The sequence below is a fragment of the Agelaius tricolor genome, unplaced genomic scaffold, assembly GCF_023055355.1.
Source record: "Agelaius tricolor isolate 1412-34295 unplaced genomic scaffold, bAgeTri1.0.p SCAF_4, whole genome shotgun sequence".
Classification (NCBI taxonomy): Eukaryota; Metazoa; Chordata; class Aves; order Passeriformes; family Icteridae; genus Agelaius; species Agelaius tricolor.
This window is the reverse complement of record NW_027269264.1, coordinates 13,282,474-13,296,365: the sequence shown is the minus strand read 5'-3', so window position 1 is coordinate 13,296,365 and position 13,892 is coordinate 13,282,474. Positions and strand designations below refer to the sequence as shown.

The following is a 13,892-nucleotide window of genomic DNA, read 5'->3' as shown; positions in this document are numbered from 1 at the left end:
TAAGTCATTGGCTTTCAGGCTGGAGAGTGTTTTGGCCAGATTCTGACCTTCTTTGCATCACCACCAGTAGTAGACTCACTGCTGCTTTTGAACAGGGGTGTCCAAACCTCATCTCTTATTCCCTCAAGTAATCCACAATGGCCTGATAATCACAGAGTCAGTTAGGTTGAAAAAGATGTCTCAGATGATAAAGTCCAACCTTTGCCCAACCACCACCATGCCAACTAGACCATGGCTCTAAGTGACGCATTCACTCTTTCCTTAAACACTTCCAGGGATGGTGACTCCACCACCTCCCTGGGCAGCCAATTATGCAGCAACCTGTGGGACCAGAGTAATTGCAATCACATCTGCATTTTAGAAAGGCACAATGTAGTAATTGGAGTGACCTTGGGAAAGTTCAGCAATCACTCATTAGAGATCCTGTGTTTCTGGTGCATGTTGATGGCGAGTGATAAAGCCCTGCCTGCCTTGAGTGTGGCACCTCCTGTGATGAGGAAGGACTTTGTTGTTCTTCTCCCTCGTTTCATGTGGTTGGTGAGTTCTGATGTAATTTTTCTTTTAACTGCAGGTCATTTCATGGGCAACAACACAGTGATTGATGTTTTGAGGAGAGAAGGGTATGAAGTAGAACACACTCCAGCTGGACAAGCCGTCAACAAGTAATGCATGCTTTTACCTAGCTGAGCAGCCATTGGGGGGAGTTTGTAAACAATTATGAAGTAGGAATGGTAGCTGGAATTATAACTAAGAGGAAGCTAGGCTTTTTCTCTCCTTCCCAGCAGTTTGCTTTTCTCTTCCATGAGCTAGTTTGGAAAGGGGATTTTATTTGGTTTTGTTTTGGTGGGGCTTTTTTCTTTGTTTATTTTGTTTGTTTTTTGGGTTTTGTTGTTGGGGTTGGGGCTCTTTGGTTTATTGGTTTGTTGTTGTTGGTTTTGTGGTGGTTTTTTTGTGGGTTTGGGGTTTGTTTTTTGTTTTGTTTTTTGTTTGTTTGTTGGGGTTTTTTTGTATTTTTTTGTTTTTTTGTTTTTCTTGTTAATAAAATTTCTACCCTTGTAAGTTTTTAACTCTTAAATGAACAGCCACAGATTATGCATGCTTGGTTCATCAGATCTGGATGCTGTCTTGTATCACACAGGCTCCCAGGTTTCTCTTTCCTCTCTTTTTTATGTTTGACTCCCCTGCCTTTAAATAATGCCCTTCTTTTAAACTGCTATTTTTTATTATTTCTTTTTACTCTCTCCCAGTCTGGAATCTGATTGCCCAGAGTATTTGCAAGCTGTGTCTATGACTGATTGCTTTCATGTCCCTTCTTTTCTTCTGCATTTTTCAGCTAAGGTACTTGTTGTTCTGGTTCATCCTGCAGCTGTCCTTTGGGATATACCCTTCCTGCTTCTTTTTATCTCTCACTGGATGCTTTTATCCACCTCCATGGTTTCAGTAACTAGAGAATGCCAGATAATCTCCTCCTCCACTCTCTACTGAGAATTACTTGTGCTTTGACTCACCTCTTCCTGGAATTCTTGCCACCAGCTTAGGATCTGCAATCTTTGCTTTCCCCTTCTCCAGACTCTTACCAAACATGTAGCTGTCAGACATACTTGCTCTTCTCTCCTAAAAACCACAAAGGAGAAAATTGGAAATTGGTCTCAATTACAGTACTGTTTTCCTTTTATCTTCTCTGCTGGCCGTAGTGTCCCTGTTTACATTTCTGTCCCTCCTTCCCCACATTTCTGATGTGGGACTCTCAGGCAGGACTACTGCCTTTTGATAGGATTTGTGCAGACAGCACAGTGTTGGATCTTGGTCTGTGCCAAGGGCTCTACAGGTGTGGTGCAAGTTAGTAACAGCTGTTTTTCTCATACTCTGATTGCTTCCTTTTTCTCTTTATGCCACCTTTGCTGTTGTCCGAAAACATGATATTGAAATTCTGGCAGGTCGTGTTTCTGCAATGATTCTTAATATGGACATACATCATTAACTCTACATGCACTGAAAAAAACTGATTCAAGACTTGGCCCATGATTATATGAATGCCAGTCCCTAACCCTGTTTCTATCAGTGGGCATGTGGTCTGACAAGGAGAAGCACCTGTGCTTAGGCACAAGACTTAATGATTCTGTGACACTGGAGTTGTGCTAGAAAATCAGTGTTTGTAAGGATGATTAAAAGCTAACAAACAAACAAAGAAAAACCCAAAACAGCCTGCACTGATATTTTCATGTTTTTTCATTCTTAGCTTAGTTATTCCTAAAAACAGCTACAGCAGCTTCTTAAAGCTTTAAGAAAGATAGCTTAATAGGTACCTGAGGATAAACAAGATCTGATACTGCTCTGTAAAGACGTAACTGTAAGGGCAGACAACTGAATAAAGGAGGGATAGATTTTCACTTATCAGGAAGGCTGGTATCAAGGTTACTTGGAGTAGCTGGGCACCCAGTTCCATAGCCACATTGTGGGAGTTCATTTTTCAGCCTCTTGTGCCTTTGAAAGCCCTGAGTTTGGCATCAGTTGCTTCTTAAACCTCTTATTAGAACTATTGGACAGAACACCTTCCCTGGAGACTTGATACTAAACCTGAGTAATAAGATGGCACTTCACTGTTGGCATTTCTGGATGACTTGGAAACAGATTTAAAAATATTAAGTGCATTTTAAGAAAAATGTGGGTTCAAAGGAAAAGAGCATTTAAGGTGAGGGAAAGGACCTGTGGAAAGAGTTTGTCAGAGTCCTAGGGCTTGGAAGGAAGATTTCACTTAATTGCTATCCAGGGCTCGTTCTAGGGGCAAGTAGCAGAGCAGCCTAGACAGGAAACCCAGTGCTGCTCACGTAAATGTGGAGCTGTATCCAGCTATTGTCCTATGTAGTGCTGCACACAGTCCAGTCAGTACCTGTGGACTATTTACTGTTCATGACTGAGACAAGGTAAAAAGGCAAGTGGTTGAACTGAGACAGAGAGTTTAAATGACTGCTCTGGTGTCAGACACAGTAGGTATATTAGTTGAGAGATCCTAAAATACAAGGAGGAGGAAGTCTGCAGTCATCTCCTTTCCCTGCGACGTGATGTTTTGCTGTAGCAGCACAGTCTGCTGCTTCCTGTGCTCTGGCTAAACAAAAAGTTCCTTGCGAGATATGTTGTAGATATCTGTGTGTAGGAACCAATGAGAATGCAGGATAGTCATGCTCATCTTCCTGTAGCAGGCAGGGCTGCCTGAGGTGTACTTTCCATCTGCAGAGCAAATGGGGTGGATGTCCCTAGTTGGAGACAGAAAGGTTCCTTCTCCCTGGTCTCTCCCAGGCAGGGAAGGCAAAAGAGGTGCCCCAAGCAGGCAGTATTGCAAAGAACAGTTTATAAATAGTACCACAAGTTTAGTCAAGCTCCTTCTGACTCACTTTGGTCTTTAACTCTTGTTCCTGATTTTAGAATATAGTAATATATTGTAAAATATTCAACACAATTGCAGCCATAATTAAGGTGCTTGCTGACTCTCCCTTAGCTGCTGTGATGGGAAATTGGCCTGGGGGGAAGAAGGATGGGCTTTTGAATCTGTTCCTTTTCCAGTGGTCTCTAGAAGAATTGCCTGCAGGAAGTGTTGCAAAGGAGGTTTGGAATATGGACGTGTCTGAGGCTGCATCTATCAGAATAAATGTCTGTCCATGCAGTGTGCAGGTCATCTTCTATCTGTAGCAGTGCTGAGCTACAGCATGTGTGGCCATGGGCTCAGAAGGGAAGGCCGAAGGCAGCATGGCACTCTAATCTACAGGGGTGAGGTCCTACCCGCTCTGTGACTTAGTTAAGGAACAAAACATTGAAGAGAAATGGTGGAAAAGGGAATCATGAGCAGAAGATCTTGAAACAGATTAAATCAGGTTGCTGGAGAGAGCTAATGAGAGTTCATCACTCTGCAAGGTGGAGTTAAAGAGTGGATGATGTGAAGCAGCTGAGGATGAGAGCTGAAGGGTGATGACAGTCCAGAGGCAATAAAGTGTGACAATGTGTGACACTGCAATGATTTTGAATGAGATTGATAACCAGGGTCCGTTCTGCAGCAGACTCTCTCAAAAAACATGTGATCACTCTGATTTTCCTTGCAGCAAATAAGACAAATTTTCTTTGTTTTCCATCTACTCTCTCAATGTTCTAGTCCACAACTTCATTTCCCCTTCTCCAGGAACTACCCTGTATTTGCTGTCAAATAAGTGTGCATACAGTGATGGGCTAGCTTTAAAAGTGCACCCATGCCGAAATATGCCTCCTTCCAGACCACCTCCTTTTCATGTCATTGGAAGCTGAAAAAGGAACACAGTTCTAGGGAAGTTTCATTGATTAAAGGCAGGTTTCTGCTCGGTGGTCTGTGGTTTTCAGTTACTTTCCTGAATTTCAGCCCAAGCCAGTCTGCACTTTTGTTACAAAAGACTATTGCATTTCTTCTCTTCATGAAGTAGCCATAAAGATCAGTCAGATATTCCTGTTAGGTTCTTTGTACACACAGACTGGTTTGAGTTTGTGGTTTTGTGCTCACAAACAAGTAACAAGGGAAATTTGTTTTCCAAACAATGAGAAATGTGGGCCAGCAAAACCATGAATGAATAGAATACTGCAGACTGCCTGCCTTGGAGTATAGATGAGATGTTGCTTGCTCTAAAAATAAAGAAACAGCTTCAATAATCACAGTGAAGCTGATTGTTGTTTTTTTTCAATTTATCATCTTTGCAGGAAGCTGAGTAGTCATAGCCCTGAGAGCTTTTTCTGGGAGCTCTACTTGGGGTTTCCAAGATTTGTCTTGTATAGGACAGTTTGTACATGCCCGTAGTCTCAGTACATATCTCACTGGAGCTGCTTTGAAATTCCCAATAATGCTACCAGCATAATACAGGATCTGGGCAGCTGGGAGGTTAAGGTCTGACTCCCACTCCATCATTACTTCCTATAAATGTGTGCAAAGCTCAGCTCTGTTTATGAGAGAGATGCAATTTCTCAGTTTCCTCCCTTTCATGTAGACCTCCATACTTGTCCATAAAACCCACTAGGACCACCATTTCATGCTCCTTGGTGTGCTTTATCTGAGTGGCAGAACAGCATTACACCCTTTTGCATTCAACCCTAGAAGCCAATATCACAATTGTGTGCTGAGCTCTGGTGTCTTATGTGTCAGACATGTCCTCTGATGTGATCTTTTGTAAAGGCTGTGAATCCACTGCATTGTACTGTCTGCCTTCGTCAAGAAGAAAATGAGAAGAGAGTGAACTTGGTGATGCCAAAACTAATCTGCTTTCAGTTGATGCAGACTGATGGCCCAAAGGATTCCTTATTCATAGAATCATAGAATCATAGAATCATAGAATGTTAAGGGATTGGAAAGGACTTCAAAGATCATCTAGTCCTAATCCCCCTGCCATGGTCAGGGACACTTCCCAGTAGACCAGCTTGCAAGGTCTTATGCAACCTGGCTTTGAAAAATGCCAGGGTTGGGGCACGACAACCTCCCTGGGCAATCTCTTCCAGTATTTCACCACCCTCACAGTAAAGAATTTCTTCCCAATACCTGTCCTAAATGCATCCCTTCTTCAGTAACAGACAGGAGTGTCTGTTACTCCTGTCACTACAATTCCTGAGAGAATCCCTCTCCAGCTTCTCAGTAGGACCCTTCAGATACTGGGAAATTGCAATGAGGTCTCTACACAGCCTTCTCTTCTCCAGGATGAACAGGCCCAGCTTCTTCAGTCTGTCTTCACAGGGACGTGCTCCAGTCCCTATTGTGGCCTCCTCTGGACTTGATCCAGCAGTTCCACCATGTCCTTCTTATGCTGAGGACCCCAGAGCTGGATGCAGGGTTCTGAGTGGGCTCTCACCAGAGCAGAGCAGAGGGGCAGAATCCCCTCCCACACCCTGCTGCCCACGCTGCTCTGGATGCAGCCCAGGGTCCCATTGCCTTCCTGGGCTCATGGCTGGGTCATGTTAAGGTTTTCTTCAATCATCACCCCCAAGTCCTTCTCCTCAGGGCTGCTGTCAATCTCCATTCAACATGTGGCTGTGTCTGGGATTGCCACAACCCAGGGACAGGACCCTGCACTTTGCCTTGTTGAACTCCATGGGGTTTGCACAGACACACCCCTCCAACTTGTCCAGGCCCTTCTGGATGGCATTGCTGCCTGCCAAGTGTGTTAGCTGCTCCACAGAGCTTGGTGCTGGTGCCAAACTTGCTGAGGGTGCCCTTGATCGCACTGTCCATGCCGCTGATCTTGAACAGCAGTGGTGCCAGGACTGACCCTGGAGGGAGACTCCTCATCACTGGTTTCCATGTGGGCAAGGAGCTGTTGACCACAGTTTTTTGTGTGCGGCCTTCCGGCCAGTTCTTTATCCACCAAGCAATCCATCCATCAAATCTGTGTCTATCTAGTTTGGATATCATGTCAGACAGTGTCAAACACTTTGCCTATGTCCATGCAGACGATGGCAGTTGCTCTGCCACATCCATCAGTGCTGCAGCCCCATCAGAGAAGATAATCGAATTTAACAGGCATTGTTTGCCCTTGGTAAAGCCGTGTTGGCTGTTTCCAATCACCTCTTTGTTTTCCATGTTTGTTTTAGTCTTCAGGAGAATCTGCTCCATGATCTTGCCTCACCCAAGAGGTGAGACTTTTACTTTCTCCCTTTCAAAAATGAGGGTTATATTTCCCTTTTTCTAGGTGTTGGGAATTTTACCTGAGTGCCACAAGTTTTCAGAAATTATTTAGTAGTAGCTTAGCAACTTATCTGCCAGCTTCCTTAGAACCCACAGATGAATCTCATCAGGCCCCACTCACTTGTGCACATTCAGGCTCTTTAGATGGTCTCAAACCTGATCCTCTCCTACACTGTGCTTAGGGCCTTCATACTCCCATTTGCCTTTCCTGACTTGGGCAGCTTGGCTGGAACACTTGCCATTGAACACTGACATATACTGGTCATTGAGAACCTCAGCCTTCTCTGGGTCCAGCATGCAGCCATGTTACTGTTAATGGCATGCTAAGCCTTTCCCTTCAAAGGTGGTAATTCTCAAGATGTGTTTCTGTAGCCATGGTCATGGTCTGTGAGCTACCTTGTTTCTTACCTTCTCCACCAGTGAGAGGTGCTGATCCAGACCTGGTTTCATCAGCTGGTGTGCTTTAGTTGTGTTGTTTGCCCTTCCCTTTGTCCCCCAAGTTAGTTTGCTCTGGGCAGGAATGTTGAAAGGAATAATCTGGTCTGTGTTCTGCAGCACATCAGATTAGAGGAGTGTGGTTTGACTCTGACTTAGAAGTGATTCCGTTTTTGTCTTTTTCTAGATGTGCAAGCTTATTACCAAGAGTTACTCCAGCCTTATCCAGACTGCATTCTTTCCACTGACACAGACTGCCTCTTTTCCAAAGTTTTTTTTTTTGCTAAAGAGTACTATTTTGATGATAAAATCAATATTGGCTTAAGGAAGAGGGAGCAGGAACAAACAGCAGAGACATGAGCATCCAGGGAGAAACATCTATTTTATATGTATGTGCCTTGATACAGGATTTTGCCTCAAAGCCCTTTTAAATGCTATCTGTGTTCTCTCTCTTTCTTCCAGCCGAAAATCTCCCAAAACCTTGTTAGCCTTTTCATCATCACACAGTCCCTATGTCATGTCCCATGAGCTCCCACTGCACCCCCAGAAGGAGGAGGAAGAGGAGGAGGGAGAGTTCCTGCCTCACCTGCTATTCCCTGACAGCATTGATGTGCTCGTGAAAGTGGACAGGAAGTACAAAAAGAAGAAGAAAAAGCAGCAGAAGAAGCAAAAACTGCGGCAATTTAACGACCTCTGGGTTCGCCTTGGAGAAAGGTAGCTAATGGCTGGGGAGGGGGAGGATGGCTTGTCAAACTGGGCTTTAACTTCGATGGCTTCATACAGACCCTCAACCTTCTGCAGGGGTAGATATATCCTGTGGACAGGATCTGACCTTCTCCACTGCTGTGATTCTTTCTGAAGCATTTGCATGAGGTTTCTTGTGCTTTTAGTGGCAAAAAAAAAGCTTTCTTTTTTTTCTTTGCATAGCTAGATTTGCAGAAAACTAGGCATAAAATAAGTGGAAGTCTTGTCTAGATCATTCTCCATTTGAGCTTGAGGGATTGTGAGCATATGGCAGTCCTCTCTTTCATGGAAGGCTGGGTCCAGTGGTAGATGGTACAGATCAAAGCGTTGGATCATTAAACAAAAGCTGCTGCATATGAGGAAACTATTATTCCTGACATATGTTCTCCTTGTACTTGGGCAATATTCATGCAGTATTTTCAGTCTCTGTATTATTTCAGTCTGAAAAAGCATGACATCCTAATGGACGGCAGAGTTTATATTAAAAAATGAGTGTGTTGTGGGGCAGATGTTCACACATACCAAGCTTACTTACCAGAACTACAGCAACCCTCAGAAAAAAAAAAAAAAGGCCAATTTCTCTCATTACCTATAAGGCCTGTGACTGAATGTATACCTTAACGTTTCCCTCCTGTCAGAAAACACACATGCCCAAATATGCTTTCTTTTGTACTTTGTGTGTTTGTATCTCTGCCATACTTAGCTTGAAGGCATTAAATTTTTGTGATACCACAAACAACCAGACAGGTGGGGGTAATGGAAAAAGTCTGACAGTTCTTGAAACTAAGCCTGTACATTATTTGGGTTTTTTCCCCTCTGAAGAATACTTCTTCCTGCTCCCCACATTACTCAGTATAGCAGAGTTCTCCTATGCCTTTCCTATCATGTCCCTGTATCCTAATTGTACCACTGCTATGAGTGATACGTGGCTCAGGCTGGCCACAAGTGGCTGCAGCAGCTGTTTTCTTTGAGGCATTCAGCCATTGTCAGATCTTTTAGACCGCATTCCCTTCTTTGCTCCTTCCTTCAGCCTTAATATTAACTATTTGGGAGACAAATGCTCATGTAACATGTCATCTGACAGAGCTACACACAGTCCAAGATTCACCAATATAACAAATCCTATACTGATCACACTTCATTTTGTCTCTTATTGTACCATTTACTTTCTGTTAATGTAGTTTATACTAGCTGATTGTGAATGGATTTTTGGAGTTTCTGTTGATAGTCTGTTTAGTCAAAATGCTAACAAATATCTGTCTTAATCTCCCGCTGTGCCTCCACAATGCCATGTTCAGTGTTTCACATGCAGTTGCTCCCACAAAGCTCAGGAAGTCAGAGGGCAGTGACTCTAAGACACCTGTGCACTTGCAGTATCAAGCCCTTAGAAGGAGACGGAAGATGGGAAGATGTGCTACTGTGACCAAATTGAAGGCATATTAGGGCTGCATAGATTTGAAGTAGTGCCAGGCGGTAGTGAGGCAAAAGCAAAGACAATGATGGCAGCCTAGGAAACTCTTGCATAAATATGGGAACAGGCAATGCTGCTTTTCTTTTCTTCTTTTTATGTTTCCTTTCTTCCTCTACTATTTAAGATGTCCTTTGTGCTAGAAGCTTACCCTGGTGCTAGGTGACAAACGCTTTGTAGGGCGACTCCTTGGCAGCAGAGAGGAGCTTCAACATCTGGAGATGGAGATGTTGCATGGCAGTGATGAGAAAGACAAAGGATGCCTGGGAGATTGCTGTGCCCATAGTGCCGAGGGAAGGCAGTGTCCCTCAGGCAGGAGCCCCACCTGTGCACTGGGCTTCTGCAAAGCCCTGGCTGTCTGCTGGGCTCTGCCACAGCACCCGTGCTGCTGCCGGGCTGGGCTGACAGCCTCACCTCGCAGAGCATCCCTTCCCAAGGAAATCCAGCACCTCTGGGCTCCAGCTCACCTGTGCAGGGCACGTCTGCCCGGGAGTCTCAGCCCTCGCTCCAAACATTGCTCAGGGTGTGCAGACACCGGTAAAGCTGTTGGTTTCTTACGAATGGGCCATTCACAGCTTTCTGGCTTACAGATGGGCTTGATGATCTTAAAGGTCTTTTCCAACCTACATAATTCTATGATTCCTCCCGTGAGCCTGAAAATGTGAAAGGTGCAGCTCAAGTGATTTAGTAGTGTTGTAGTGCGCTTGTCAGAATGGCCTTGGTTCGTGCCCCTCTATGCATCAGCCGCTGGCTGTATTTCCTTGATGTGCTGCCAGCTGGCTTCTCTCTGGCCATTGTTCAAATCTTCCGGGGAGTCCTTTGGGTAAGGAAGAGTAAAGTGTTTTTAAAAAGGATTGTAATTGCCTTTAATTTCCCAAAGCATTTTTGCTTAGTGGACTGAAATAAGAATGGTGCAAAGCAGCTGGAGATTGGCAGCAGAAGAAATTACTTGGTTTTGTATTTGCTAGGTGGACTTGCTTTTAGTTTTGTCCAGATTTATCTTCAGGTTCTACACAGCACCCTGCAGTCCTGGGGGGTATGTGAGGCGCACACCTGTGGTGTCAAGCATTGCTTTCAGTCCATTGCCAAAGAGAACTACAACCTGTGTAGTGTCTGACCCTTCTGACTCCTGGCCTGCTGTGGTGTGTGATCTCCCCCAGATCAGGTTCAGTTGGCCTTAGCAGCCTGGAGCATACAAATTTCTCTCCTCCATCATGTATTACCACTATGGGAGTTCAGCTTATGTATGCTCTAATTCAGTTCTTGATCATCCTGATGTCAGAGTACTCTCTACCACTGGGAAATACTCTGAAATGTGGTGATCTTGGATGTGTTTCTGGAAGCCATTCTTCTCTGCTTGAAGTATGTCATGTAAATCTTTTTGTAATTCCTGGCTTGTGGAAGAGATCATACAGTATAGGAACAAGGTGGGCCCCTATGAAGTGCAGTGCATGGAGCATGGCTGAGGAAGATGTACTCAGAAAACAGGTGCCTCACTCCAGCTGTGCTCAACAAGTGCCCCAGCAGTGACACTCCTCTGCAACAGCACTTGTTTTCTTCTTATCTATTTTCTGCTCAGCTGACAGAGGTTAGAATATGGTCATCTTACGCACCTGACTGACTGTATGGGAGCAATGAGCAGGCTGGGTAGATTTGAGACAGGGCCAGTATTTTGGTGCTGTCATCACCCTCCTCAGTCTCTTCACTGTTCCCCCTCAAGTCTACTTCACAATTTGGCTGGGTAGCACCTCATCCCTGTGGGCTGGTGTGGGAGCTGTCCACATGTGTGGGGAAGGGACAAAACAGCACTCTGCCATTTAGGAGCCACAGAGTTTTGGTCAGTGTGTGTAACTTGTACAAGAGACCATTCGGATGGACCCAGAAAACTGACAGGGGGTCACAGAGGCTGACGACCTCCTGCTCTGTGGCTGTTGGGCAGCTGTGGGCTGGGTCAGGACTGATGTTCTTCTCTTGCCTTGCAGTGCTACTGATCCTCCTCCGCGGATCCGCATCATCAATGGCTACATCACGGTCGAGCCTCAGCCCCGGGGCCACAGGCGGTCCAGCCACGCTCGTGCAGACACCAGCAGGGCTCACCAGATTCCCCATTCCCTCTGCCTTCCACTGCTGACTTTGACTTTGTGTAAGATAATGCTTCATTGAAATGCAGGAGGACCCAAGCTGCAAGACTCTTGCCTTAAAAATCAAAGAAAGAAGTTTATGCAAAAAAGAAATAGAAGACTATGAGTGGGACACCTATTCTTTGGGATGTTCTTAAACTGCTTCCTTTTCCTGAGTCCAGATCATTAACTCTGTTAACTGATTTGACCTTCCCAATAGAGGAGAAGATATTTTAATGAAAGTGTTATTTATCCTTCTCTTGCAGAAGAATGATTTCATGTTATCCCATAATACTTTGGGGAGATTATAATGCCGCTATAACATAGCTGTTGTTTAGCTGTTTGAGCCCAACTAAAGTACATATTTTTCACCTTCAGTGCCTTGTAAAAAGATTTACACACCACTGACTTGTTTATTAGAACAGAATATTTTGATCATATGAGCACAGCTGGGAAAGAGAGTTGGTATTTTATGTCTCTACTGGTAATGCTTTTAATTCTTGCTTGTTAGGGCTCCAGATTACATATAAAGGTTCATGGCAACACCTACAGTAGAATAAAACAGTGAACACTTGTGAACAGAATGTGTCTGCTGTTTGTTTGGTGCTATTTAAGATGGGTCCCTCTGAACCTCTAGTGGCCGGGCAAGTCTTATAAGTGCAAACTAATGTACATTTAAGAAAAAAACAATTCTGTGGGAACTTCACAAATCACAATGTTGGAGTCTCCCAAAATAGGTTCTCAAGAGGTGATTTGCACAATTAAGACTTAATTGTAGAAAATCCATTCAAGTTTTGTACTAAGTTCATTACTTTCCAAATTATTTTAAGTTCTTTACTGTCTGTGTGAAGTAGAGGTGCTGTTGACTGTGGAATTAAAGAAGCTTGGAAGTGGTGATGAATTTTCTGTATTTGTACAGGACATTGTGATCACATTTAATTTGTGAGGATTATTTCACCCCCATCTCTTAGCAGGGTTTCATTGCCTGGGAAGATCTCTGAAGTTTCACCCATGGGTGAACTTAGAGCCACTGTGTGGAGCTTAGTAACTGGGAAAGATAGTAATCATCTGCCCCAGTAAGACAAAAACCTTCAGGTTTCCTTTCCCTATGCCTTTACACCTACTTCACTGCTTTTTCCATTGACTGCAAAAAGTAGATCTTTTTCATAGCTTTCTTTAGAACATCAGAAGAGGAACAACAAAGGTTCCAGCTTTCCTAACAGGCTTTTCATCTCTTGATCTCAAAATTTCAGTCCATTTCCAGAAGGGCTGAGCCTGAGCACAGCCTCTGTTTGCTGAGGGAAACAGAAAGGAGAGGCTAAGTGTCACAGTGAGCAGCAGCATTGTGGGGGATTAAATGTGTCTGGGCTAGAGTAGAAGACAGCACAACCTCATTGTGAATTCCTTCTCACACATAATACTGCAAGACTCTGAGTACCTGAATGCATTCTGTCTTCCTTGGCTTTCACAGCAGTCAGGCTCCCCTGTCTCTCCCTCTGGTTGGTCTTTCACTGGTCATACACCTGATGGGGCTGGAGCTTGTTTTCCTTGACTTGAATGTGACCTGAAAGGAGCAGATTGTATGAAGTGTAGGTTACTTACAAAAATGCACTGCAGGCCTGACAAACTGGGCACATGGGATCATAGAATGGTTTGGGTTGGTTAGGTTAGGTTAGGTTTGGTTTGGTTTGGTTTGGTTTGGTTTGGTTTGGTTTGGTTTGGTTTGGTTTGGTTTGGAAGGGACCTTAGGAGTTCATCTCATTCCTGTGGCACAGATTGAAAGAGCACTGCAAGCACTGGGAGAAAGTGGTTGAAGCAGAGTTTTCATTTCTTTTTTCCATTACAAGGCTGCTGTGTAAAACAGCTCCAGGCTGCCTTTTCTCTGTGTTTTCTCCTCCAGGGTGGCTCCTGAGCTTCATCTCTGTGGGGGTAACTGGGTTGAGTGAAACAGCCATCAATGTTTTTCTTAGGTTGACATGAGGAAAGATGGGTTTAAAATACTTTGAAATAACAGAGACCTGCAGTAACACTGTGGATAATTCTGTTCTGGCAGTGTAACTCATTTTGTAGCCTCTTTCCAAGTGCCTGACTGTCAGAGAAACAGAAATGTACTTAAACTGTGGTGGATAGTGTGCCTACAGACACTGCATCCTGTGAGTCTTTCTGCAAAGTAATCAAATAAAGATGTTTTTGAGGGTCTTATGGACTTGGGTTGATATCTGTGAACTAAACTAGTGGTTCCAGTCCCTACTTTTCCTTCCAGACCAGTCATTGCTGATTGTCCTCTCTGCTTCCCCCCACCCCAGTAGCAGCTGGGTGGTACCAGCAGGAGGTCAGAGGTCCAGCTTTCTACACATGGACACCCAGTGGAGGAACTGCTTCTGGAGTCCCAAGAAAAAATGGAGCAGAGCCTTTTTACTCTAAGGTAGCTCTGAGACGA

At 44.3% G+C, this 13,892-nt stretch overlaps 1 protein-coding gene across 2 annotated transcripts in view; it reads left to right on the top strand.

Annotated features, from left to right (window-relative positions):
- Positions 1-13,636, top strand: part of LOC139588879 (metalloprotease TIKI1-like) — an 84,194-nt gene extending 70,558 nt beyond the window's left edge. For both annotated transcript variants that reach the window (XM_071424631.1, XM_071424630.1), the window contains 3 exons: positions 572-662; positions 7,583-7,834; positions 11,315-13,636. In XM_071424631.1, the coding sequence (XP_071280732.1) occupies positions 572-662; positions 7,583-7,834; positions 11,315-11,495 (524 nt within the window). In that variant the 3' untranslated portion in view covers positions 11,496-13,636. The remainder of the gene's footprint in view (positions 1-571; positions 663-7,582; positions 7,835-11,314) is intronic.
- The last annotated feature ends 256 nt before the right edge of the window (positions 13,637-13,892 follow it).